Below are 23,744 nucleotides of genomic sequence, written 5' to 3'. Positions count from 1 at the left end.
GTCACGCGCCCGCGGTAGCCTATGGCGCGCCCGCCCTCCCTGGGTACGGAAAGCCGGCGGGCTCAAGCCTGTCACGCCGCGCGGGTCCCCGGTGGCGCGCGGGTCTCGCGAGACGGCGTCGGCGGCGCTGGGGAGGGCGCACGTGCCGCGCGGTGCGTGGGAGCCGCCGCTGCCGCTGCCGCCGGAGGAGGAGCAGCAGGAGCCGGAGCGGCCTGAGGGGCCTCCCGGTAACGCCGCGCTCCGCCGCCGCCCCGTCCCAGCCTCCCTCCCCCGCGGCTCCCAGCGCCCTTCCCCGACGCCTTTCCTCTCCCTCTCCTCCAGCTCTGCCTCCCCGCGCCTGCTGTCCCTCGACACCCCCTCAGGCGCCCGGCACCCTCCTTCCCCTGAGCTGCCCCCCTCCCGCTGTGCCTTTGATCCTCACCGCGCCCGCTACCCCAGCGCCCTGCCCGCGGCCGGGCCGCGCTTTCGTCCCCCGCTGCCGATCGCCCTCCCCCCGGTTTGGGGTCTCCATGGGCACCCCAGCGTCCTTCCCCTCGCTGCGACCCTTTGCCGCCTTTCCCCGCCGCCCCACGGCCTCAGGCGAGCTGGTGTTTCCTCACGGCTCTGGGCGCTGCCCGGGCACCGCGTCCTGGCTCCCAGCCGCCTGCACACGCGGGCCTGGGGGCTTCTTGGGCGTCGCAACCCCCTTTCCTGTTGACTTCTGTCTTCTAAGCCCCTTGCCTGAAGACGCATGCATGTGAACCACGGCGTGGAACCCATTGTGTGTGACCCATTGCATGTGAACCATTGTTAACTGTGTTAGTGGGTTGGGCTGGGCTTGCTTCGGTTGTGGCCTTTCGGATTTTTGCCACTGTCCCAGGATCAGATTGTGACTCTTCAGTCCCTGGTGTGTCCCCCTCCAACCCCCTCCTCAGTGTACCCACTGTTCTATGCCACCGATTTAACGTGATACCTCATGTTTCACTTAACCCACCGTGTTCTTTAATCCCCTGTGTCGGTCTTGCAGGTCTTTCTGCATTTTGCACTGTGTTTTGTGGCACTTTGGTGGGTTGGTTTTCCCCCTCCTGTGTGCTAGAGATCCATACTGCTGGCTATCCTTTACAGCCATTTCTTCCATACCTTTTCATTGTTTCTTCACTGCTGATTTTTACTCCCTGATCTCTCCTGCTCTTCTTAGGCTTGCATCTGTTTTCTTTGGGATCCATCGCTCTCTGGGATTCTTGTTGAGAAATAACCTGAATGATCTGAATAACTCGGAACGTGGGTCCTGATTCTTTTCTGTCCTGTGACCTCCAGGCTTGTGACATGGCCACAGATGTAGCTGAGCCTGTGGTCCCTGACTGCAGAGGAGATGTAAGGAGCGGTGCCAGGTCAGATGGCGACTATCCTCTTCGGGTTCTCTACTGCGGAGGCAAGTGCTGAAGGGGTAGTTGTCCATGATTCTTACAGTGTGCTGTTTGTGAGGGCAGCCTAGGAGGAAGACTGAGAGAATCAGAGATTTGCTTTTGCTCAGCTTTTCTTGAGAAGCTGGACCAGATTGATCTTTCAGAAGCAGGCTGTGTTGTGTATTTTATCTAAAGAGTTTCTGGTAGGGGGTCTTCCCCCTGAGAGAAGAAGGGACAGACAGCTTTCTCTGTGTGAAAGTTACATGAGCGGGAGTGGTGCTGGGACTGTGAACTGTTGAGCAGAGATCTCTCCCTGCAGAAAGCCTCTTCACATTTCTGTGGTGATGAGAAATAAAGTTAGAATTCACGACAGTAATTGCTGTGCTGTGTTTAGAGTTGTTCCTTGCCCATTGCATTCATAGTTGTGTGGACAAAATTTAAAGGGAAGTAAATCATCTTGCCAGGCATGGTTTTTAGATACATGTGCTGTTCTGCTGTGGGCTTGAGTGCAGTTGGGGGGGATTAGGAAAGAATCCCTGCTGTGCATGAAATTGGTTTTTTGGGGGGCCAAGCCCCTCTTCTGGGTATTGACACCTCTTGGAAAAAGGAAAGCTAACCAAATCACCTGGTGATTTGTGAGGTGTATCTTTTGCCTCAGGTAGAGCTGGTGTTTCGTTCTGTAACTTTTCCTAAAGCTGTAGCCATCCCCTTCCTTCATGAACTGGCTGCCCTTGCTGTGGTAGTTTTGTCCTAATGCAGAGCGGGTGAGCAAATGTCTAATGAGAGAAAAATTCCAGTGGGGAGTGGTATCAATAAAGTGATCTTTTTTGAGTCAATGTGTGATTATAACCAGAAGTTATGATGTACAAAGTCATCCTTAAGTTTAAAATATCATTCTTAATTTAACACAAGTCTGTAAGTGGGGAGCTTCTTTTTTGTAATCTATTGTTTTTCTTCCCTTTTTTCTCCAGTCTGCTCATTGCCAACAGAGGTGAGTTCATTTTGTTGTTGCTGTTGTCTACTTTTCTTCTTTCTGTCCTGTTATTCCTGGCTGATGATTCTGATCTTTCCTGGCTTAATTGTGACAGTTCTATGTTTTGGCCACTGTCATCTTTAGGATGACACAGGGTTTCTTCTGCACTAGTCTAATTCAGTCATCTTAAGGAGAAACAGCTCAGAAGTAGCAAATGTATTCTGGTGTATTTGTTTGTGAGGTATTTTGTAGTTACTCCACTAACAACATTCATATGCCCTTTCTCCTCTAGTACTGCGAATACATGCCTGATGTGACTAAATGCAGACAGTGGTTAGAAAAGAATTTTCCAGATGAGTTTGCAAAACTCACAGTAGGTGAGAATCTTTTCTGTTTTCTAACTGCTACGTGCCCTTAGACATAGTCAGGAATCTCTGAGCATGTCCAGTCCTCATCTCTTCCCTGCTGCATCAAGTGTGAAAGTGAATTGTTTTCTTGGGAGTCTACTGTGCTCTTAGGTGCTTTGAAAATGTTCTTGATAAGGTCAGGGAACACTGAACAGACAATGTGTAGTCTTGCTTGTAATGTTTGAGCTTTATTAAGGTTCCTGCTGTAACCAGTCACCCGTGTACTTGTTCCCCATCCAAATTAGTTTAGTGGATTTTATGTCTGTGCAGTCTGCTGTGGGTGGCCAGAGGAGAGCTCGTTAGTAATAAGGAACTTGATGTGCATTTGGAATGTCAGTATTAACGCTGTCATTAATTTCTGTTGAAATTATGTGAAGAAACTGTATCATTGAGCTAAGGCTTTTCTGGGGTCTAATTTGCATAAGTGCTATAATGAAATGTAACCTGCTTCAGTCAAGGCCCTGCTGCACTTAAGCAAAGAGTTCACAGCTACAGCAAACCATCACTGTTCCTCGTTTCCTGTTCCTGTAAGGCTGTGGTTTCCGACCACTAATTTTGTTCTCTTTCTTCTCCCAACACCTTGCTTGATGTATGAAAGAAAATTCACCTAAGCAGGAAGCTGGGGTTGGAGAAGGCCAAGGAACTGCAGGAGAAGAGGAAGAGAAGAAGAAGCAAAAGAGAGGCAAGGTCTAAGTAGTTGATTGCGGTACTGGTTTGGGGTGTTCCTTTCTCAGCTGGACTCTGTCACACAAGGATCCCTTGCCTTTTGGGTGCTTGCTGTGCTTTGACTCAGCACAAAAGATACTGAATATCTTTCTTGCAGTGGTAGCAGAGTTAGTGCAGTGATATATATGCCAATGATAAAACTGGATAGCACTAACAGCAAGTGGAAGATGACCTGCATTGTGTGCTCATTGCTCCTGTCATTGCTATTGCACACATTCGGGCTGTAATTCTTCTCAGCCTGAAATCAGCTGGCTTGCCTTGCAGAGTGCTTGTGTCTGCCCTGTTTAACAGCAGTTTACAGGCTGCCTGCAGGGTAGAACAAAGACTGCTTTCCTCTGTTAATGCCTCATGATGCCGCTCTTGCCTTCTTTCCTCCCACCCCTCCTCTGTTCAGTATTCACTGAACAGTGTTAAAAGTACAAAACCAAATCCTGTCACCTCTGCCTTCATTAACAGCTACGTCTCTTCCCAGCAATACTAAGGAATAACATTTACAAACCCCACCTTTGAAAAATACGGAATACATGAAACAATTTAAACACACTCTTACCTTCTGTCATTGGAGTTCTTTCTATTTAACTGATGAACATACTTTCTACCTTAAATTAGAATGCTGGGGATTGTTAACTTGCATTTGCCTGTGGAGTGTCAGTTGTGTCTGTAGTGCTTCCAAAACTCTGCTTAATAACTCAGTAAGATTCAGATTTTAAGCCACCTGTATCACTGCAGATGTTTTATTTCTGTGTCTGGGCAACCAGTTATGTTTACCTTGTCAGTAGGCTGTGTGTTATGTTGTCGCTTGGATGCTTTTACCAGAGACTTCAGGACATTTTCTTTCAACATGAATTTATTGCGTGGGGTGGAATGGTTACTTTTTGGCCTGGCTTTTGGTTCTAAAATAGTAGTGCTGAAAATATTTAGGGATTTTCTCCTAGAATGTAAAGTTTTGTGAAAGGATACAGTATGTTGTTGAGTATGATGGTATAAGATTCACCTTAAGAGAGAGGTTGAGGGGAAAACAAGGAAAAACTTATCTCTGACACTGCAGAAATTTACTGAAGTAATTTTAAGACAGAAATTTACTTTCTTAAATTACCAATATTAATCTAGAGTGCTGTAGAATTAGTGCTGCATATTAGGAAAAGAAGTCATCACCAAGGCTTAGTTTGTTTGTCGTAAATTCTTTAGGTTTTCATGCAAAGAAGGCTCAAGAACACGAAGCTTTGCTTAGCCTGGAGTAACTTGATGAGTGCATACAAAGTTAGCAGAGATCTTAATCTGACTTGAAGAATCCTAATGAGTGGAATATATCTTTTCATGCCCCGCTCAGACTAATAAACACTTGATGTGTGAAATGTTCCTTTGGGTTGGCCTGGAAACAGACAGCAAGAAAGATGATGTTAAATCACATGGAAATTTGGCAGTCAACTATGGCAGCTAGCTTCTGTTTCAGAGGCATGGTGTTTTCTGCTAGCTCATGTATAGATACACGGTTCACACTGGGGTCATGCATGGATATCCAGAACTTCATCTGCTGCGTAAGCCAGAGTAGGCACATCCTTATGACCCCAGTAAGTGGATGTAAGTTGTTTTGCCTAGAACACAAGCCCTAAGGATGTTAAATTCCTGAAGCACATCAACAATTTGTTCCCAGGATTGCAACCAAAGACAAATTCCTGAAAGAGAAGTTAAATGTAGACCAAATGCAGTGATTAGTAAAATGTGGGGGGAAAGCCCTTTTTGATAATTCTAGCAGGGTTCTGCTGTGTAAGCTGTACTTGAACTCACATTTGGTGTGTGTATGTTGTTAGGTCAATGACATGAAAACTTTCTTACATAATAATTAAAAAACCTCAGTGTGAGACAATCTGCAAAACCTATTTTGGTTTACCAACACAGATAGCAGTGGCTTTGTTTATAGGGTTGAAATCTGACCTTTTATGCTTTTTTTGATTAAGTATGACCCCTTCTAACTAATTATGTAACCTTATATTTTGTTTTAAAGGTGGAAGAGGTCAGATAAAACAGAAAAAGAAGACTGTACCACAGAAAGTTACAATAGCTAAAATCCCTAGAGCAAAGAAAAAATATGTCACAAGAGTATGTGGCCTTGCAACGTTTGGTGAGTTGTTATGTGGGTTTTGTTGGGTTTAGATGTGCTTGCCTTTAACTTCATGATACTGGTATTACATTGAGTGATCCTGTACAAGGTGGAAGTCTCACAGTGCTTGTAGCAGTTCCAAAGCATGCCAAAGGTACACTGTCTGCCCTCAGTCATAAATTATTAAAGTCTTTATTTCCACGGTGTTTGCAAACAAACGGGGTTCTGGGAAGTTGGGTTGGTTTTGAAACCGACTTTGCCATAGCAGTTCACTTGTTAGGCTTTGGAGTAGTCTGTTGCCTTGAATTATAAAGATGTTTATTTCCAAAAGGATGCTTATTTCAGTCAAACTGGTAAGTATGTCCATCAACATTTATTTTTACTTATTCTTGAGACTGATCAAGTAAGGCTTTCAGTGCCTTTCTAGAAGGCAGTCAAATCATCACCAAAGTAGTAACTGTCCCATGTAGTTTTGGTTCAGCTGCAAACAGCTACTTGGTGTTTATGACAACTATGACAACATCTTCCTTCACACATTGATCCTGAATTCTGTTAAAAAGGGAAGTTGTAGCCTCAGTTGTATTAACAAGATCTGTCACGTAGCGTGTAGCATCAGTGTTCTGGAGGGGTCAGTAAAGTGCACTAGCTTGATCTGAACTGGGGATGTGTCATTGTGCTGGATGGCAGCCTCAAAACCTGTTGGGATGCATTTCTGAAAGGAACACACTGAGGCACTTCTATGGAAAAACCTGTCCAATAGCTATGGAAGTTGCTCAGAACTGGAGGGGCTTTTAATGAGCTCTGCATGGGCTTTTCTGGCCAGTGTGTGTAGCATGGACCTGTGTAAACAAAATGGGTAGAGGGTATTGAGCAGTTTTTACCTTGAAGAGCTGGCTTTGTAGAGGGGCTTGTTTTTCTTTACCTGTGAGAACAACTGACTTGCGCTTTCAATGGAGACTGTAGCAGGGCTTTAACTTTAAACTGCCACTAGTTTTGTCACCGGTTAAAAGAAGGTTTTTGGTTTTCAAGTTGAGGAAATACTTTTCTGACAGTGGCTGTACTCAAACTGTCCATTTTCCCATCAACAGAAATTGATCTTAAGGAAGCACAAAGGTTCTTTGCTCAGAAATTTTCCTGTGGTGCCTCAGTAACGGGAGAAGATGAAATCATCATTCAGGGGGATTTTACGGATGACATTATCGATGTGATCCAGGAGAAGTGGCCCGAGGTAATAAACCCTTTCTTCTCTAGAACTCTAGTTTTCCACGAGAGCCTGTGACTGTCTGGTGGCCTTGAAGAAGGGTTTAATCTTTGTCAGTGTTGATTGTTGTGCAAAAAATAAAAAGAACAGTTGTTGGGTTTCCTGCTATGAATGACTAGGATATAGGGAGGGGTTGACCTTGAAGTTGTGTCCTTTCCATTGTCCAAGGAACACGAACTCCCTAGTTGTGTAGTGCTGCTGCTGCGGACACTACAGGGATTGTTCCTTGATGTAAGAATACTCAGGCAATCACTATTGCTGTCATAATATTCAAAAATCTCTTAAAACACAGCAAAATTAAACAGTATCAAGTATTGGGTGAGACATGTAAAAAGAAAGTATACTTAATATGTTGTGTTTTGGCCTTTTCTTTTTTTCCAAGGTGGACGATGATAGCATTGAAGATCTTGGAGAAGTCAAGAAGTGATAGTGAAAGACTACCTTTATTTAATGATATGGTTATAAATGATGTAGCCAAAGTGAGGCTTCAAAGTCCGTTTGCTCTGCAGTGAAACTGTGGAGAACCCGTATCCTTGGCATTTTCACTGTTCTGTATAGGCTGCTTGGGTTTGGTTTTGGTTTTGTTTTTTTTTTTGTGATACTTGCCAAAGTTAAATTGGGGTTTCATCATGCTTATGCATGAGGTAGATTTAAATAAAATTACTGTTCCTCACTGAATACAGTTTCTGTGTTCTTTACAGCTACTTTCCTCTAACAGGCTTACAGGAAAATAATAACATAAGTCATTAAAAGTTTGCTTTTCATCTGCTGTACTTTCTGCTGAGCTGAAGTTAGGCACATGGCTAACATACAGAAATTCATACCTCTGATTTAACTGTGTAAAACCTTAGAATTGGACAAACATTCTAGAGGTTTGTTAACAATTAAAGGAAAATGAATCCTGAAGTGGTCAGGCACTCGGGCTAGATGGTTGTTGTAGGGTCCTGCCAGCCGAGCTGTTTTGTTACGTGGAAACGCTGAGGGATGTGTCGGTGCCTGTGAAACAGTTAGCCTGTGTTCCCAATTCCAAACCATCTCTGAACCCTGCTGGCCTTGTAGGTGAGGCAGTTTTAGTGGCTTTCTGCTTCTAGCATGCTGCTAATTTGCGAACGGTGCTAGTTTTTGTGACCACAGTGGTGCGCTGGGGTGCCAGCTGTACGGCCCTGCTCTCTGTAAACAGCCTCAGGCATCTGTTCAGTACTCTCTATGTCACTGCAAAACATAATGAGCTGAAACCCCAGGGGCTGATGCATCGTGCAATCTGTCCTCCACTGGTAAAGTTCCTTTTTTCTGTCTTTTTTTGGTTCATAAGCTGAGAATAGTCATCTAATGAGGTAACTCTGTTGCTGTAATTGTTCCATTTCAAAGCTGACCCGGGTAGTTGCCGCCATCCCGTAGCATGCACTCGGGTTCCTACACGACGTCTCCTGTTAGTAATGTTACTACTTCTCACGTTTTTCCCGGCAGAACGCGGGCTCAGGCGGACGCGGGTCTCGAACCCGCGGTCCCTGTGCTGCGGGGGAGGCGGGGCTTCTGCCTAACGGCCGCCCACGCCGTGACATCAGGGCCAGGGCGCCGGTGGGTTTCGGCGGGGGTGCGGAGGAGTGGGCGGCGGGGTGGGCAGGCTCAGGCCCCGAGATGGCCAAGGAGGGGAAGGATGAGGGGAAGGATGAGGGGGAAGCGGTCCCGCCGTGCCGGCGGGCATGGGGGACCTGCAGGCCTGCCCCGGGAGCCCTCGGCGGTTGGGGATGGCCGCTCGCCCCGGCTCGTGGCTCCTCAGGGCGCTCCGCAGGCCCTGGCGCCAGCGGGATGCCGCAGGCCCCAGCCCTCAGCCCGGTCTGATCTTTGCGTTGTTCGTTCTTGCAGGCTTGCCGTGCCAGCAGCGGTCTCGGCGGGTATCCTTGTAGCGCTTAAATCAGAGGCGGCCCCCGTGCTGAGCGCTACAGGCATCAGTATTTACCAGTGTCCACTAATGCCTGGTAGTGTGCAGGCCCCCGTCCCCTATGAATCCACCTCTGCCGCGTCCTCCTTCGCCTCAGGTAAAAAACGAACAGTCTGAGCGCTCTGTTTTTAACGTGCAAGTACTCATTGTACCTCTAACAGTTCCAGGCAAGGAGTTGTTTATAAATCAGGATATTTAAATTTAAACCTCCCGTTTATTATCAGAGAATTTGTTGCTTCTTTATGGTGAAGTGTGTTCCGTGTGCTGCCTTTTACAGAAACGTAGCCCAGGCCCTGGGAACAGCAGCATGGTTCAGGAACTCAGGCTTTTAATCGCAGAACTGAAAGATCGTGATGAGGAGCTGAATGATATGATTGAAGTGCATCAGAGACACTTTCTAGCCTGGGAAGATGATCGGAAAAAAATACTGACTTTGGGAGAACAATGCAACTTACTAAACAGTAAGTACTGTGTGTATAAAGAGTGAGATGCTGATCTCTTAAGCACACTCAGGTCCTTAGACCCCTCAGAAGTTTTCCATCATAAGGAACCATTTCCTACCCTTCAACCTTAATTTTGGTGTCTTATTTCTGAGATCAAAACTTCCTCAATGGTACCAAAGAGATCTGATTTTGAAGGGAGTGTGATAGTCAGATAGCTCTTTCTTGTTTGAATATGCAAAGTACTTCGTGGACTCTTTAAAATAAAAATCTGATTAAATAAATACAGGGGAAGAAAACAGTCACCACAGACTTCACATTCCACCTAACCTGGGTAGCTAGGGAATCCTGTTTCAGAGTGTACAACGTGAGCATCTGTTTCTGAATCACATGATTTTAAAACACTGGATTAAATTATTTCTGAGACTTAACAAAAATTGCATGACGCTGTTTGAGCTGTTTTCTCACAGATAACCTTGTGTCCTGTTTTCAGATGAGCTGAACAAGAGAAATGAAATTATAAAAGCTCTGAACAAAAAGTTAGAGTTGTTAGAATCTCAGCAGTATGGCAGTGAGAGAACACTTGAGAACACACAACAGAAGTTAAAAGAGGTGTCTCAAAAAGCAACAGATGCAACTCTTCGCTGTCAGGCTCTGGAGGTAGGAGTTGAGCAGTGGTTTGATCTAGTAGGCCATGCATGTACAGAACACCAGCAGCATTTTATGAGTTTGACTAGTGAATAAATATTTCTTATTAAGGCTCTTGAGTTGTGTACAGTTACATTAGATTAATCAATGCTGGGTAACGTTAGATTAAGGTATCAGTAGTGCTGACCCCCAGAACAATGCTGGTACTTGATTAGAATGTTCCAGATGATTTTATTTACAGCTTTGATTGCTCTGATGAACCGTAACATTCTGAAAACAGGTTAAGGAAATTAAAAGAATTTGTATTCAAAGATCCTGGAGTTGTGTTAAGGTGTTTTGGCAGTGATGTGTTTATTGGGGTAATTCCCCCCCCAATGCAATACAGTGAAGAGATACTGTGCATTTTCAGCTGTCTAATGGGCTTTGCTTAAGACGTGCAGGATATTAGGGCCCTTGATTGCAAGCAAATTTCACTGTAATGAATTGGGGAACAATTTTTACTCCAAACTTCTTTTCTTCAGGTCCTCACAGCTCGCTCAGAATTCCAAATCACCATTCATGACGTCTTAAGAAAGTTGTGCAGGAACCGTGAATCATTAGAGTAGGAGCTGACACTCTTATTTCTGTTCACTAGGAGAAGAATCGGAGTCTCCACTGCACAGTTTTGGAACTGTCTGCTAAAGCAGGCCAGCTGAAAGCAAGAGAACAGGAGCTTCTTACTATGCTTAAGCTGAAGGTAACATTTATTGTCTCATCAAGGAGTAAGTGCAGTCAAACTGCAGTGCAGTTATTAGTGACTGTGCCACAGTGCTTTAGTCAGTGTTGATCTCACCACTGTTTAATCCTTAGGCTTGTTTGAGAAGGGAAAAGTGGTCAGCAAACTATAAACTGGTTTGTTTTCATAAACAAGCTTGTTTCCTGGCTTTGATTTTCATGTTTTTTCCTTGAGAGTTCAAAAGAAAACCTGTGAAGTAGCTGTAGGTACTTGCTGTAAGATGTACTGTTGTTCTGTCAAAAGCCATACGTGAAGATCAAGCAATAATCAAGCAGATGTTCTGTTTTGTATTTCAGGATGAGGTTATGCTTGAAACAACTGATCATATTACTGAGTTTACGAATAAATTCAGAAAGCTGGAAAGCACATTGCGCGCCTCGAAGGCGGAGGAACTCAGTCTCAACAAAGACAAGCTAGACCTCAAACTGAGACTGAGAGAGCTAATGCTTGAAACTAATAAGCTGAAAGGTAAATGTTTATCCTGGGCACCTGATTTAGTGTAGATCAGCATGATTCCTTTTCATTCTTGAAAATTCTACCTTTTGTTTTAAAGATGACCTCTGCAAAAAGGTGAAAGAGAATAATAAGCAGCAGGAAGAAATCCTTCACCTCAGACAAGAAAATGCCTGCTTGAGGAATAAACTCACACTTACTGGTAAGTGTGGGCAGTTGGCTTTTCATGCCTTAGCTTTCACCAACTCAAACTTTGAGACAGCAGGACAGCAACTTGCAGTTTTGGTTTTTGGTAGAGAGAAACCTTTCTGTACTAGTGAAGGTAGGAAAGGCAAACTATCTTGCTGTGGTGTTCTTACAGACAAGCAATACACCTTGAAAGATGAGATGACCAAAGATACCCTCTGCTGTGAGATGATTTACTTGCCCATCTCTTTTTATCTGCTGTTACTTTGTCAAATAGTGATCCCATCTCTCATTACTTTAAAATCGATAGTAATGGGAGTTATTTCCCAGTGCTTCCCTGTACAAGGCAGGAAGTAGAATTTCAATTACTGAATTGCCTTTCCATGGAAGAATATTAACATGAAAAGTAGAGTAAATCAGTCAACAAAGCAGAATGTTGCTGCTAGTAAAATAAATGTAGATGCTGGTGAAACGTCTGGGGAAAATACTTGATCCATTTAGTGGTCTCTACAATTTTTGTGCTTTTTATTTGGTGATCTTGTTGAGCTGAAGAAAATGCTTTTATTTTGTTTAGGTACCTGTTTCTATTGCTACAGACATATGTGCTAACAACTGTACTACTTCTGTGTCTGTTCACTTTGAGTAATTTAAAATTGTGTGTGTGTTGAAACAGTTGAGAAAGAAAAGAGAAAGGATCAGCTTCTTCAGTCTGTCAAGTCTAAACAAGCACGAACTGACACAGAATTATCCAGGTTGCGACAGGTACAATCCTAATTGTATTTCTGCTCTGAGATTATGAAGGCATTTTTCAACAACATCAAGTCTGCGTGAAACACTATAAAAAATTTAGGTTTAACTCTTCTTGGTTATGAAAAAAATCAAATTTGCTGTTTCTGCCTTGCTGGAATCCCTACAGAATGATGATTTTGTTGTTGTTAAAATCAAACCCCCAAGGTACAAATCCTTGTATTTTGTGTAACTGCATGTATTTGGTGCTACAATGAATAAATCCATAAATACCACCCTCAGAGCAGTAAAGGGGGGCACCCTGTTGGGGTAACAGTTTGTCAGTGCCTATGTACGACCAGAGGGTGCTGCTCTCCAAGAAGTCACGTGAAAGGCAGTGGGAGCTGGGCGGGCTGCCTCTCACACACGTTCCCAGTGAGCTCACAGTGTAAAGAGGCACAGTGTACTGAGGCTGTGCTTTTCAGGAGAGATTTAAGCCCAGTGTATTCACCTGCAATCATTTTAAGGTTCACAAGGCAGGTTCAGTTTTCTTTATTCCAAATAATTGATCAGTGTGTTATCTTCTGCATCAGCTTTACAAAAAATCCCCTGCAGTGAAAGCCAGATGCCACCATTGTCATCCTGTGTCCTGCAATTCTGCATAACGTTGAATGGCATAATAAAACCATGTGTTAAATATCAAATAACAGTAATAATACTGCATTTATGGTTCAGTGAGGTTCTGGTTTAGAAGACCTTTTCGGTCTTCTATGAGAAACATGTGCTGCTGTTGTGGGTTTGTGTGGCAAGGTTTTGGTGGTGGAGCTGCAGTGGTGGCTGGGATTACTTTCCTAAATGCATGCAGTGATAGCCCTTCAGATTTGGAGGGCTTTGACAATAGTTTGATGCCAGATGCTGGTTTACAAACAAGTTTTGAGGATATTTTTGGAAGAAAAGCAATGTCTTGGTGCCCGATGATTGTTCCTGCAATCTAGACTTCCCTAATGCACATTCCTGTCTTTACACAGCAGCATGATCTGCAGTTTCTTCATGTCAGTTTGGAGAACTCTCAGGAGCTGAAGCAAAAGCATGAAAAAGTGCCACATGAAAGGAGGTAATCTCTTTTTCTTCCCCTTCTTTTTTTGTTTACTCTTGGAGAAAGACTTCAGTGTTCAGCCACAGCTAACATCCTGAGAGAGATGTGTGCTGTGTCAAGGTGGCTTTGGTGGACTAAACCACAGACATCCAGTGGAGTCGTCACTTTGGGGTTTTTTTCCACGCAGTCAGGAGACACAATGAGTATCAGTCACAGAATAAAGCAGTGTGCAGGACAGGCAGTTAATGATTTTTTTTTTTCTTTTTTTAAAAATCAATCGTCTGGTGGTAGGGGTGTTAATGTGGCCTGCTACTATTTTTGCTTAAAAATCAAAGGCTGTTTTAGTTTGCATTCAGATTAGGAAACGGGTGTGTGCCCTGGAGGTTCAGACAGAATTACCATGCTGTATAAAACATGAGGGAAGTCTCAGACTGATTTTTGGGAAGTAAGAGCCAAGTCTGGGCAGACTTCTGTTGGCTTTGGGCAGGATACAGCTTCCTCTTGGTACATGTGCTACCACAGAGCCATGGCTACAGCCTCAGGCTAACGTATAGTTTTAACACCGAGTGTAGTTACATATGCTCTTTAAATACAGTATTTCTGACTCTTTTCTTTATCGTGCTGTTGTAGTGTAGGCTTGGCACTCTCAGCCTCTGAAAGTAACGGCGAGACAGACACGGTTAGGACTGAGGGCACCTACGGGATGTGCAAGGAGCGTGGAGCTGCAGAAGTTCCAAAAAGTAGGGTACAAACCACCTCCAAGATGTGTGAAGTAGATCATAGACTGTTACTGAATGCATCAGACTCAGAGGAAGCTACCTCAGCACACTTACACCGGTGTGAAAAAGTTGTGAAAGTCTTGGCTGTCCCTACGGAAGAAGAAAAGCAGGATGTTGCATCAAGCTCTGATGAGCCAGGCAGCAAAGTATTTTGTGAGGCAAATAACATGAGGCCATTGAGAAACAGGGAAATTTCTGACAGTAGAGCGGAAAGCGGAGCCCAGGAAACCTTTGAGTCATCCTCACCTGAACATGAGCATTGGCTTAACATCAGTTCTGGTGTCGATTCGCAAGGTGTGTTTGTATTGATCCAGAACACCCTCACATCTGGCAAAACTGATAAGGAAAATAAAACCTGGGAAGAACGAACTGGAATTCTCTTTGCCCAGAAATGCAAAGAGTCTCCTCCTGTAATTCACGAGTCTGAATCCAATCCCTTTGCTAGAAGCTTCGTCATAAAAAAAGATACATGGTGGAAACCAGTATCAGATCTGGAATGGTTGAAGATTTTCAAACCCGTAAGAAGAGATGGAAAAGACTGCAGCTGTCTCAAGACTGCAGAAGAGATGAAATGTGCCAGCTCAAAAAGGTTATGTGCTTATTACGTTTAAGAAATAGGTAAAAGATGGAGTTAATGTAGAAACCTGGGTGTACAAGGTCTCAATAACTTGTATGTTATCTCAGGTGATGTTTAAAGTAACTGCTATTTTCAAATCATCTACCAACTTGAAAAGTAGTTAGTTTTAAATAAGTTAAAATAGATCTAAAGTATCATGATTCTATTTTTATGTGGGGTTTTTTTTGTGGTGGTGGTTTTTTTTTTGCATCACTTATCCCCAAGAGCTGCGTGGGTAGGAGAAGCTGCAATACCACATAACTTGCCAAAAAACTAATTGAGAAAAATACAGGTTTAAAAAAAAAAACCTTTAGGTTTTTTTTGATATCACAGGCGTTGCTTGTAAATGTGGTGGGTAAAATGTGTACTGATGGGAGTTGGACTTCTACAGTGATGTTTCTGTAAGGCAAGAAACAAACCTAGATTTTGTGTGATGCTGTAGTGACTGTTTTATTTCTGTTGAGAAATCACACAGTGGCTGGGCAAGAATGTAGGACACGGCTCTTCCGCACAGGCTGCTCTCCTCACTCAGGGCAAGAAAATGAGATGGCAAGATTTAAAGGACAGCAATCTGTCCGCTCTCCAGTGCTTCTTTGTTCATGGGACTTGATCCCTGTGTTTATGTTGGGGGAGGATAAAGGACATGTGGTTGGGGATGAGCAGAATGAAGTTTCTTAATGCTGAGAAGTGTCGGAAAAATACTCAGGTGCCTTAGTGGAAGGAATCAGAGCTCTAAATGCTGCTTTGCATTTACAGAAGTGATTTTATGCCTGCACAAGTAGGAGCATTCAAAGCTGGAGCTTTCTGTGGATTTGTTGTGTTGGTTCCTCTATTTCCTTTAAAAAAATTACTGACTTGCCAGGTCTATTTTAGGATTTCAGAAGTTTTATGGAGATCTCACAGCTACCTTTCAGACAGAGGAGTAGCTTTTCAGCTGGTAGGCTGTCAAGTACAGTAAATGAACAGCTGTTTAAACTCACTAAGGATTTTAGCCAGCAAGTAAGTCTGCCCGTTGTCCAAACAAATTCATGTTATGGAATGGAAATATCTGATGTACAGATGCTTTCATTCTGTGTAAATAAAAAATGACAGAAGTTGTTACTGCAGTGAGACAGACCTGTTCAGAAAGAAGGTGAATGGGCAGCCATTGAAAAAGAATGCTGTCCCAGCACATTCCCACGCAGCTTATGGGGACTCTCTAGTTTCCACTGCCCATAAATGATTAAAAAGCCTCCATTCCCCTTAGATCTACCCTGTCCTTTCTTATCTGCTCCCCCAGCAGCACAAATGACACGCTGCCATCCCTCCAAATCTCTTCTGAAGCTGAATCATGAAAACTGCTTTCACTTTTTGTCTTGTCCTTAAGGAGACTTTAGTGGCGAAGGAACAAATCCAACCCTGGCAATGCAGATGGAGCAGATATCCTTCAGTAAGGGAGACCTGCTCTACTCATTTGGGTTTTGCTGCTGAGCTATCAAGTTTTCTTGATGCCCATATTTGGTCCTAGGAGCCCTGCTGATTTGGAATGGATTAACTCCCTGCAAATCCCAGACTGTCTGCTGTCTAGCCTTTGCTGACTCTGATTTGCCACTGAATACATGCTCACCCCATAAAGGGGAGGAAGGCAGCAGTATTGCAGTCTTCACCATGGGGTTCTTGTTAAGGCATTAATGGCAGAGTCCAAACACAGCATTCCTTCTGGGACTTGAATCTGGATCCTCCAGTTCTCCAGTGCTGGCTTTGTAGTGCTGATGATGTATTTTGTGTGGAGGGAAGGGTGCTGGCACCTCCCTGTCAGCCCAGCAAATATTTTTGACATGAGTTCTTGAATTCTGGAACAGCCAACGAGAAGGCTATTAACACAGTCAAATACCTTATCCAACTGCAAGAGCAGTTGTGAAATGCTGTGGTGCAGGAATCATTTCTGTGTGCCCTGGCTTGGTGACTTCATTTATGTTGGACCAACGCTTGCTGCCTTTGGATTTTTATCTCAATTCTGGTTTTAAATACGTAGCATCAATAGTTACTTGTTTGGTTACATCTGCTGGACTAAGCCATCTCTGTGCCTCAAAATCAGATGTTTGCTTCCCCCCTCCCTCCCAACCTGCGTGTTCTTCAAAACTCTCCATGCTTGTTGCATCTCCTCACGTTTCCTCTTCCAGGCAGCTACAGCTTGTTCCCTCACATCTCTCCAGAGTCTCTCCTTGTCAGGAGCACACAAACATGAGCTCTTCTCTCTTGGAAAAAAAAGAAGAAAAAAAAAAAGCCTTTTGTGTCCTGGTGTTTTACTAGAGAAGTGAAATGAGACACAGCAGACCCTTCTGAGCTGGCATCTCTCACGGGGACTTTTTCTTAGATTGAATATCACTTTAAAACACACTTTTTTTTGTAACAGTGTTGCTTAGGTATGGAATGCATTGTTCCCCTGAAGCAAGTATCTGAAGAATATTTAATGAAATGTTGTAAACTTGACGACTGTGTTTTCTTTAAAATACATGTATTTTTCTAATTACTTACCCAGTCAGTTACCCACAGTTAGACCTGGGCTGCTGTTTGTTTGGAAGTGTGATGAATGCTGAAATACTTTATTTCTGGGAGATGGTTGCTATTTTATTTACTTTTTAAAGCTGTATGAAGTGGAAATTAGCAGATGAAAATGAAATTCACTGTGCAGCTTAAAACTGCTTGCAGAAACCAGGGCACCTCATTGTATGAGCAGCAGCCAGTACTCGGTGCTGTGTGAAAACACAGCTCAGGGGACAGGTGATCCCAGGGGAAATGAGCTTAGGGTGACCAGGATTCTAATGTGCTATGGCTTTTACTAGTTCTAGTCTTTATTTGTGATGAATTGGTGCTTGAGCTGAGTGAGGGATTTGGTACATTTTGATAAAGTTGTGATGGAAGGAATTGAAATTGAGAATGGTTTTTCTGTGGGGAAAGTGATAATAAAGCTTACACTGAGTGTGGAAGAGGTGTAAGAGAAAAGCTTCAATCATTTGACTTGCTTATTAAGAGCTAAAGACCTTATGTATTAGAACAAGCTCAGGATGGCTGTGAGTGTGTAGACAGTAATAATGTTCAGGGTATGATTTGTTGCTTTATTTGTCACTTTAATTGCTTTTCAGATATTCCTAAATGCACCCAGATAACCCAGTGCTTTAAATACTTTAAAACCCAGGGAGGATGTATGCCTATCGATCGTGTGCTTCAACTCCACACTGAAATGGTAGTCAAGCAGCTGAGTTGCTTTAAAGCAGGAAGCTTTACTGCTTGCTGCTGTATTTAAAATAAGTTAAACAAAGCCTCTTTGGGAAAGGCCTTGTGTGATCTCTGCAGTGAGATGGTGACTTTAAAAGACTGTGAAATTCCCTTGAAAAGTACATCTACAAATATTCATTTGCCTAATGGTTTATTATAAAATAATAAAAAGGCATAGGGTATAAGGGAAGAAAGTATCAGAGCACTGTGAGGAACTAGATACTGCCTTTTGTGTGCTCTTGGCAAGGTTAAATAGATACTCAAGTGCATGGTAATGTTAGCTGTTCTTGAAACTGTTTGAATGTTAAACTGTTATCCTCAGAGGATAACAACTGATCTAACGAAGCTGTTAAACATGGGAACCACTCTGAGGAAGAGTCTCATCCCACATGCTTTTGATGGCTTTCTTGGCTCAGGGCCCATAGTTATGTGTGTTGTCCCATGATATTCCCTCGAAAGTTTAAAAAGGATGGTGATACTTTTTCTGGCAATGTCTTCATTTTTTTTAACAGTGAAAGTGAAAAAAGTGTGGATCTGAATTCTTTTCGCTTGGATTCTCACTGTTTGACATCCATCCAGAGAGCAGACAGGCCTCAAAGATGTGAGAAATTCTCTGGTGAAGACTTCCCACTGGAGATCAATAACCTTTCAGTGACTAACCCAACAGATAGATGCTGCAGTGCTACCGTGGATCAAGTCAGTATTTTATTGCAGGATGTACATCATCAACTTTAAGGGTTAGTTTGTGACTGATGGTAGAAAAGCAAATGTCTGCTGGCATGGAGGAACTAGGGTCTCAAACAGTGAGACAGCAGGCTTAAAGCAAAGGTGGTAAAATGTTTATTCTGTATAATTCTTTGTTGTCTCAGTATTTCTTGGATGAGTGAGCTAAAAGAACATTAAGCCTTTGAAATGAAAGATTTTAGGATAATGGATGTTGATTCCAGTACAGCACAGTATCTGGGTACGCTTGGACACAGTTATTAGAAGTTACTGGAGATTTTCTTTCTTGTTATGCCTGGCTTTCCCTCCTTCTCATGCCTTTGTTTATTCTCCCTGTTATCACTGAAGTACTGCTGATGTGTGCAGTATGTACACATGCACGTGAAGGTCTGTTGAAAGGTTGACACTAGGAAAGAATTCTATGTTTATTAGAAATACCAGCATTTAGACAGTCTGGAGAAGTGTCACATGGCAGTAGTCTGAACTGAGACATTTCAAAATGGAAGTGATGGTTTTTGCTGTGTTACAATCCTTTGACATACCCCCAAAAGATAATTTCCTAACTCTGAGTTGTTTTCTGTCTCCCCCAGGACACCAGTTCCCCCATAAGTAAGCTGCAGCACACGCTGGCTGGGTCTCGACAGATGGTTGCAGATCTGGAGCTTAGCGCTGTCCTCCCCGTGAGCCCTCACTGCAGCCCAAACAGCAGCAGCATTAGCACGGTATATATTGTTCTTCTGTGACCAGGTTTAGGAGGCTGGAAAAAGTAATTGGGAACATCCTTTCCCTTATGCTTGACTTGTGCTACAACGTTATATTCTCCTCAGGCTTTGCAAAAGAGAAAATTACTGGGCACCTTAGCATGAAGTACTTGAAAATTGTTTTATAGGATTCTTTGTGGCTTCTCAAGGTCGTGACAGGATTTGACTTTTGCGTGTGTCTAAACAGATGGAAGGAGGGAAGTCATTTTGGAGCAAGCTGTGGGAGGTCTAGAAAAAAGTGAACACAAGTATGACTTAGATTCAGCGGTAGTGTATTATGCTAAGTATATTTGTGGAAAGGAGGGCAGTATAGGAAGTAGGTGATACACAGGATAGCTTTGTATATGAATTTAAGCCAGAATGTCAGCTTAAATATCTGTAGAGGTTTTGTGGGTTAATAGTTTGAGTTCTTTCATTGCAGGGTCAGAGAACATATGCAATAGTCAGAAAAAATAACCTGTATGTAGCTGGCACAGCAATTTATTTTATGAGTGTGAATGCTACTAGGGAGTTTCTGTCTTGAGCATGTGGGAGTAATTGGAGAAGGGGTCATTTGTTTTGTTTTCATAAAGAACCACAAGAATTTCAACCTTGTGTGACAAGGAGATTCTATGACTTGTCTCTAGAAATGAGGAAAGTTGCACTGATACCTATTGCAAAGGGAGAATTTAGGCTTTTGGTGTTAAAGCAGAGTCCTGACGGGAAGACTGTGTGCTGAACCCTCAGCCTTCTCCTGAAAGGTATTACCCCTCTCTCAAAATGTTGTGCTCCTTTTATCCTTAGCTGAACTTGACCAGAACAATGTTTCTATAAGAAACATACAAAGCAATCTTGATAACATTTAGAACCATAAAAACTTAGCTGTGCTGGGCCTGACTGGCGGAGTATAAACGTTGTGTGCCAGCGTTTACATAAACTGAAAGGGTATTTTGTTCAGGAGTTCATCTGCAGGATTTCATTCAGCCTGAAAGACAGCAGCAGTGTAGTCTTTTGCAAAGAGTGTTGTAGGACGGATTCCTGAAAAGCTCTTTGCAAAACAGTGGTTGCTTGTGGCTCTTGCCCAGCCCCATCAGCTGTCTGGCTCCTACTAACTGGTTGGCACGTCACAGCTCAGCTAAACTGTCTGTTCCTTTAGTAGCGGGCATGTCTCTGCTCTATAACCTGATACTGGGTTTTGTGAGCTTAGAAACTGCCTTCTCATTCAGAACAGTTGCTTTAGAGGATAGAAAAATCAAGCAGCTTGTGGTTCAGAAGCTACCCCCGCCAGTAAACACATCTGTAGAACTTTGATCTACTTTCAGAGCCGTTCTGGGCAAAAACTTGTCAAGCGTGTTTTAGTTAATCTATGCAGGCTAACTAATCTTGTGCTTAAAACCAGGTTTACCTGAGGCTGTTTTAAACTGGGCTTTAGAACATAACCTATGTGAAATAAAACCCTTAGAATTTAATCAGTATTTGTTCCTGTTGGATTCTGTGCCCTGCTTGGGGGAGGAAGGGAGAAGGCGGACTTAACTCACCAGCGTGAATCGGGCAGCTCTGTAAGTTTTCTTATCTGAGTTCTCTGATTTCCATGTAGTGTTTTTGCATTACAATGCAGACAGCAGAACTCGCAGAAGCTCTTCACAGAACCCGGTTAGCAGCAGGAGGAGAAAGAGATCCTAAGCTTCCATTCTTTTCTCAGTGATGTTATGTGAGTATGAAGGTGTTTCTGTTTGGTTGGTTTTTTTTTACAGTCCAGGATTTTTTTGTTTCCCTCTTTATAAATGCATCAGCAATATTAATACAAATTACAGATGTCTGGCACAAGATTTTAAGTGTGCTGCTCAGAATGTTTTTCCAATAAAACTCTTGTGAGGGCTCTGACAGGAAGCATATTAAGGCAGCAAGTAATTAAACTTTTCTCAAGCATGTTACTCATCCTCTGGGCAGTCAGGTCTTGCAGCTCTGTTCCGGAGTACCTGTACACCGCTAATTGTAGTTAAAATCCTTCTGTGTGTTCCAGATAACAGGATCAGGGTATAAACATTGTTGAAAAAGAGATTGGGAAGTGTTTTTCAGTGCCATGGCCAAGGGCTGTTTCAGCACATTGTTCCTGGGCTCAGAGCTCCAAAAGCAGAATGCATTGACTGGAGCTGTTTCGGAACAGAAAAAGCAGCCTTGCCCATGGCCAATCAGGAAGTTTTGCACTCTCTGATTATTTGTTCTGCTAAAGTGAATCAGATGCTTGCAAATAGGCACCGTGTTGTCTGGTTCTGAGGACGGAGGAGTAACCCGGTAAGGTTGCAATACTGAACACCACATGGAACTGAACAAGAACCAGTAACAATGAGGGGAATTGGCATTTAAAAAGAAAAGAAAAGAAATCTTCCCATGCTGACATAACCCAAGCACCTGTCTGCAGAGGGAGGCTACTGCACAGCAAGCTGGAGCGCGAAGCTGTGTGGCGGCGGATTTCTCACATTGATCAGCTTCGATCCAGGGAGGTCCTTCTCTCAGTATATTCACAGTGCAGTCCCCGAACTGTTCCTGCTGTGTGGAGCCAAACCCTCTGTGCCCCTGGGCAGTGGTGGTGGTTCATAGCACCCTCCTGTCCTGTTGTTTCAGCATTACGTCCAGAGACACTGAGTCTTCTTTCAAAATAAGTTGGGGCTGCCTAGTGTGCTGCTTAGGGCGTGCTAATGGGGCACTCATTGGGAAGTGGATGCTGAGTAGCCAGAACGCTGCACCGTACTCTGCTGTAATAATGTTCCTACGTGGAGATCGCTGCTTTTCCTAAAGAGAGCCTGAAGGTAAAAGGAGCTGGAGGGTTTATAGATCCAAGCCAGCACTGTGACTTGCATCCTGAAACTACTGATGTTAAAAGTTTCAGGAGCAAATCCCCAAAACTGCTGAGCACCGTGCTGATGCAGCAGAGCGGTGAGCGTACGCTTAGCCTACAGAAATAATCTCGTTTGCTTCCAGTGAGAAAGAACTGGTGGAACAGCCGCATCCACGATTCACTGTAGATCCATGACCAGAATTAGTGTCTCTGCAAGTCACTGGCTGCTGCATCATTCTTATTTTCCTCGTTTATTAAAGGCACTGAATTGTTGTGGTCGGGGGAATCCAAAGCAGCTCTTGCAGAGTTGATAACAAGTCCAGAAATAACGAAACATTGGTGCAATCCCAGGTGGAGAAGTGATTGAACTGATCTGGGCCAGGTTCATTTGGTTATTTTATTTTCACTTGCTTTGAAATGAGAGGTGCTGATAAACGCTGCTTCGTTTCCTAACTAGCCAGCAGCTTCAGTGTTTGCTCAGTTGTTTTTCCTTTAAAGAAGGAAACAAGGAACAAGGCGGGGTGAGGGACCAGCTGAAGAGCGGAGGAGGAACACAGTGACTAAAAGGACATACTCTGTTTTGGACACTGTGCCACTGCTGGTAACCTGTGACTCAGTGGCTGACTGAGGGCGCAACGATCGCTCCTTTTTGCAAAACAAGCTGGAAAGACGTCATGTCATAACACTTAGTGGTGCCCCCCAGACTGCTGTCTCTCTCCAGTGTGCTTTGTTTACCTTGTTCCTCTCTTTGTCCTCTCTTTTTATTCCATTTGCAGTGTGAAAATCCATATGGTAAATGGACGTATATGTGATTGTTTTGTGTATTTTAGAGGAAATGTTCTGGTATTTTAATAAACATCTTTAATTTTCTGCAGCAGATGAAGATGTTTCCAACACAGACTTAATTTTGAGACATGAAGATCATCAACCCATCGGCTACAATGGAAAGTTCCAGAAATTTTGTTTCCTTGCTTCTCCGAGCATTTGAAAGACTCACAAGTGGAGAAAAGATGTGACTCTGCAGGAATGGGGTTTTTTAATCTCAAAATAAAACAGAATTATGCCAAGATTAACAAACCTATTTTTATTGCTGAGAGCTCAGGTTCAATACTAGCTTGTTTTTTAAGAAAGTGTGTAATTGTTAGGGCGTTGGAACTATTTTTCTTGAATTTTTTTTACTGTGTCTCAGAAATATTTATAGACTATGACAGGGCCAAACAGTCATTCTTTTTTTTTTTCCCCCCCTTTGTTTATTGTTTTTGTTCTGGACTTCTGGCTGTGTGGAGAGAGCTGAATAATGTTTATGAGAAGCTCCCTACTTTGTTTTGTGACCGGGCTGCGCATTGTTGGAAGGGGAGAGCTGTCACCCAACAACTTTTGAGAGCTGCTTCTAAGGAAAGCTGAGAGCCAGAGCAGGTGTGTGCACGGGCTCCACATGGCACCAGCCAAGCCTCATGTGACCAGTTTTAGCATTAAAACTGTTTTTATATCTGACTGTATGTGTACTGCTGGCACAGTTAGAACTTACTTTTTAACTCAAAGATGAAATACAGCAAAGCTATCACCTTTATTAGCTCACCTATTTAACAATGTACTTAATTTACGATGGTTCCCCAGAATATACAACACAAATACACGAGTGGGCCACTCACTCATGTGGCCTTTGAGTC

At 43.4% G+C, this 23,744-nt stretch overlaps 2 protein-coding genes across 2 annotated transcripts; both read left to right on the top strand.

Annotated features, from left to right (window-relative positions):
* The first annotated feature begins 93 nt into the window (after window positions 1-93).
* Window positions 94-7,531, top strand: DENR (density regulated re-initiation and release factor). Its single transcript, XM_084272187.1, has 8 exons — window positions 94-227; window positions 1,297-1,411; window positions 2,357-2,376; window positions 2,651-2,735; window positions 3,364-3,447; window positions 5,497-5,613; window positions 6,681-6,820; window positions 7,236-7,531. The coding sequence occupies exons 2-8, from the start codon at window positions 1,306-1,308 to the stop codon at window positions 7,278-7,280; spliced, it is 597 nt and encodes a 198-aa protein (XP_084128313.1). The 5' UTR covers window positions 94-227; window positions 1,297-1,305; the 3' UTR covers window positions 7,281-7,531.
* A 721-nt stretch (window positions 7,532-8,252) lies between these two features.
* Window positions 8,253-23,272, top strand: CCDC62 (coiled-coil domain containing 62; the record flags this gene model as incomplete). Its single annotated transcript, XM_084272046.1, has 14 exons — window positions 8,253-8,431; window positions 8,720-8,906; window positions 9,073-9,256; window positions 9,729-9,895; window positions 10,518-10,619; window positions 10,955-11,126; window positions 11,212-11,313; window positions 11,971-12,059; window positions 13,019-13,137; window positions 13,750-14,487; window positions 18,291-18,468; window positions 19,086-19,217; window positions 20,854-20,946; window positions 22,950-23,272. 13 exons carry the CDS (start codon window positions 8,253-8,255, stop codon window positions 20,938-20,940), a joined length of 2,436 nt encoding a protein of 811 aa, XP_084128172.1. The 3' UTR covers window positions 20,941-20,946; window positions 22,950-23,272.
* Between the last annotated feature and the right edge of the window lie 472 nt (window positions 23,273-23,744).

Source organism: Gallinula chloropus (genome assembly GCF_964237585.1).
Source record: "Gallinula chloropus genome assembly, chromosome: 17".
Classification (NCBI taxonomy): domain Eukaryota; kingdom Metazoa; phylum Chordata; class Aves; order Gruiformes; family Rallidae; genus Gallinula; species Gallinula chloropus.
This window is presented reverse-complemented; position numbering and strand designations above follow the sequence as displayed.

Excerpts from the sequence above, each read along its gene's own strand:
- DENR (XM_084272187.1), top strand. The coding sequence starts at position 1,306 with ATGGCCACAGATGTAGCTGAGCCTGTGGTCCCTGACTGCAGAGGAGAT. Across the intron at positions 1,412-2,356 it reads TCGGGTTCTCTACTGCGGAG|TCTGCTCATTGCCAACAGAG; the intron begins GCAAGTGCTGAA and ends TTTTTTCTCCAG. Across the intron at positions 2,377-2,650 it reads TCTGCTCATTGCCAACAGAG|TACTGCGAATACATGCCTGA; the intron begins GTGAGTTCATTT and ends TTTCTCCTCTAG.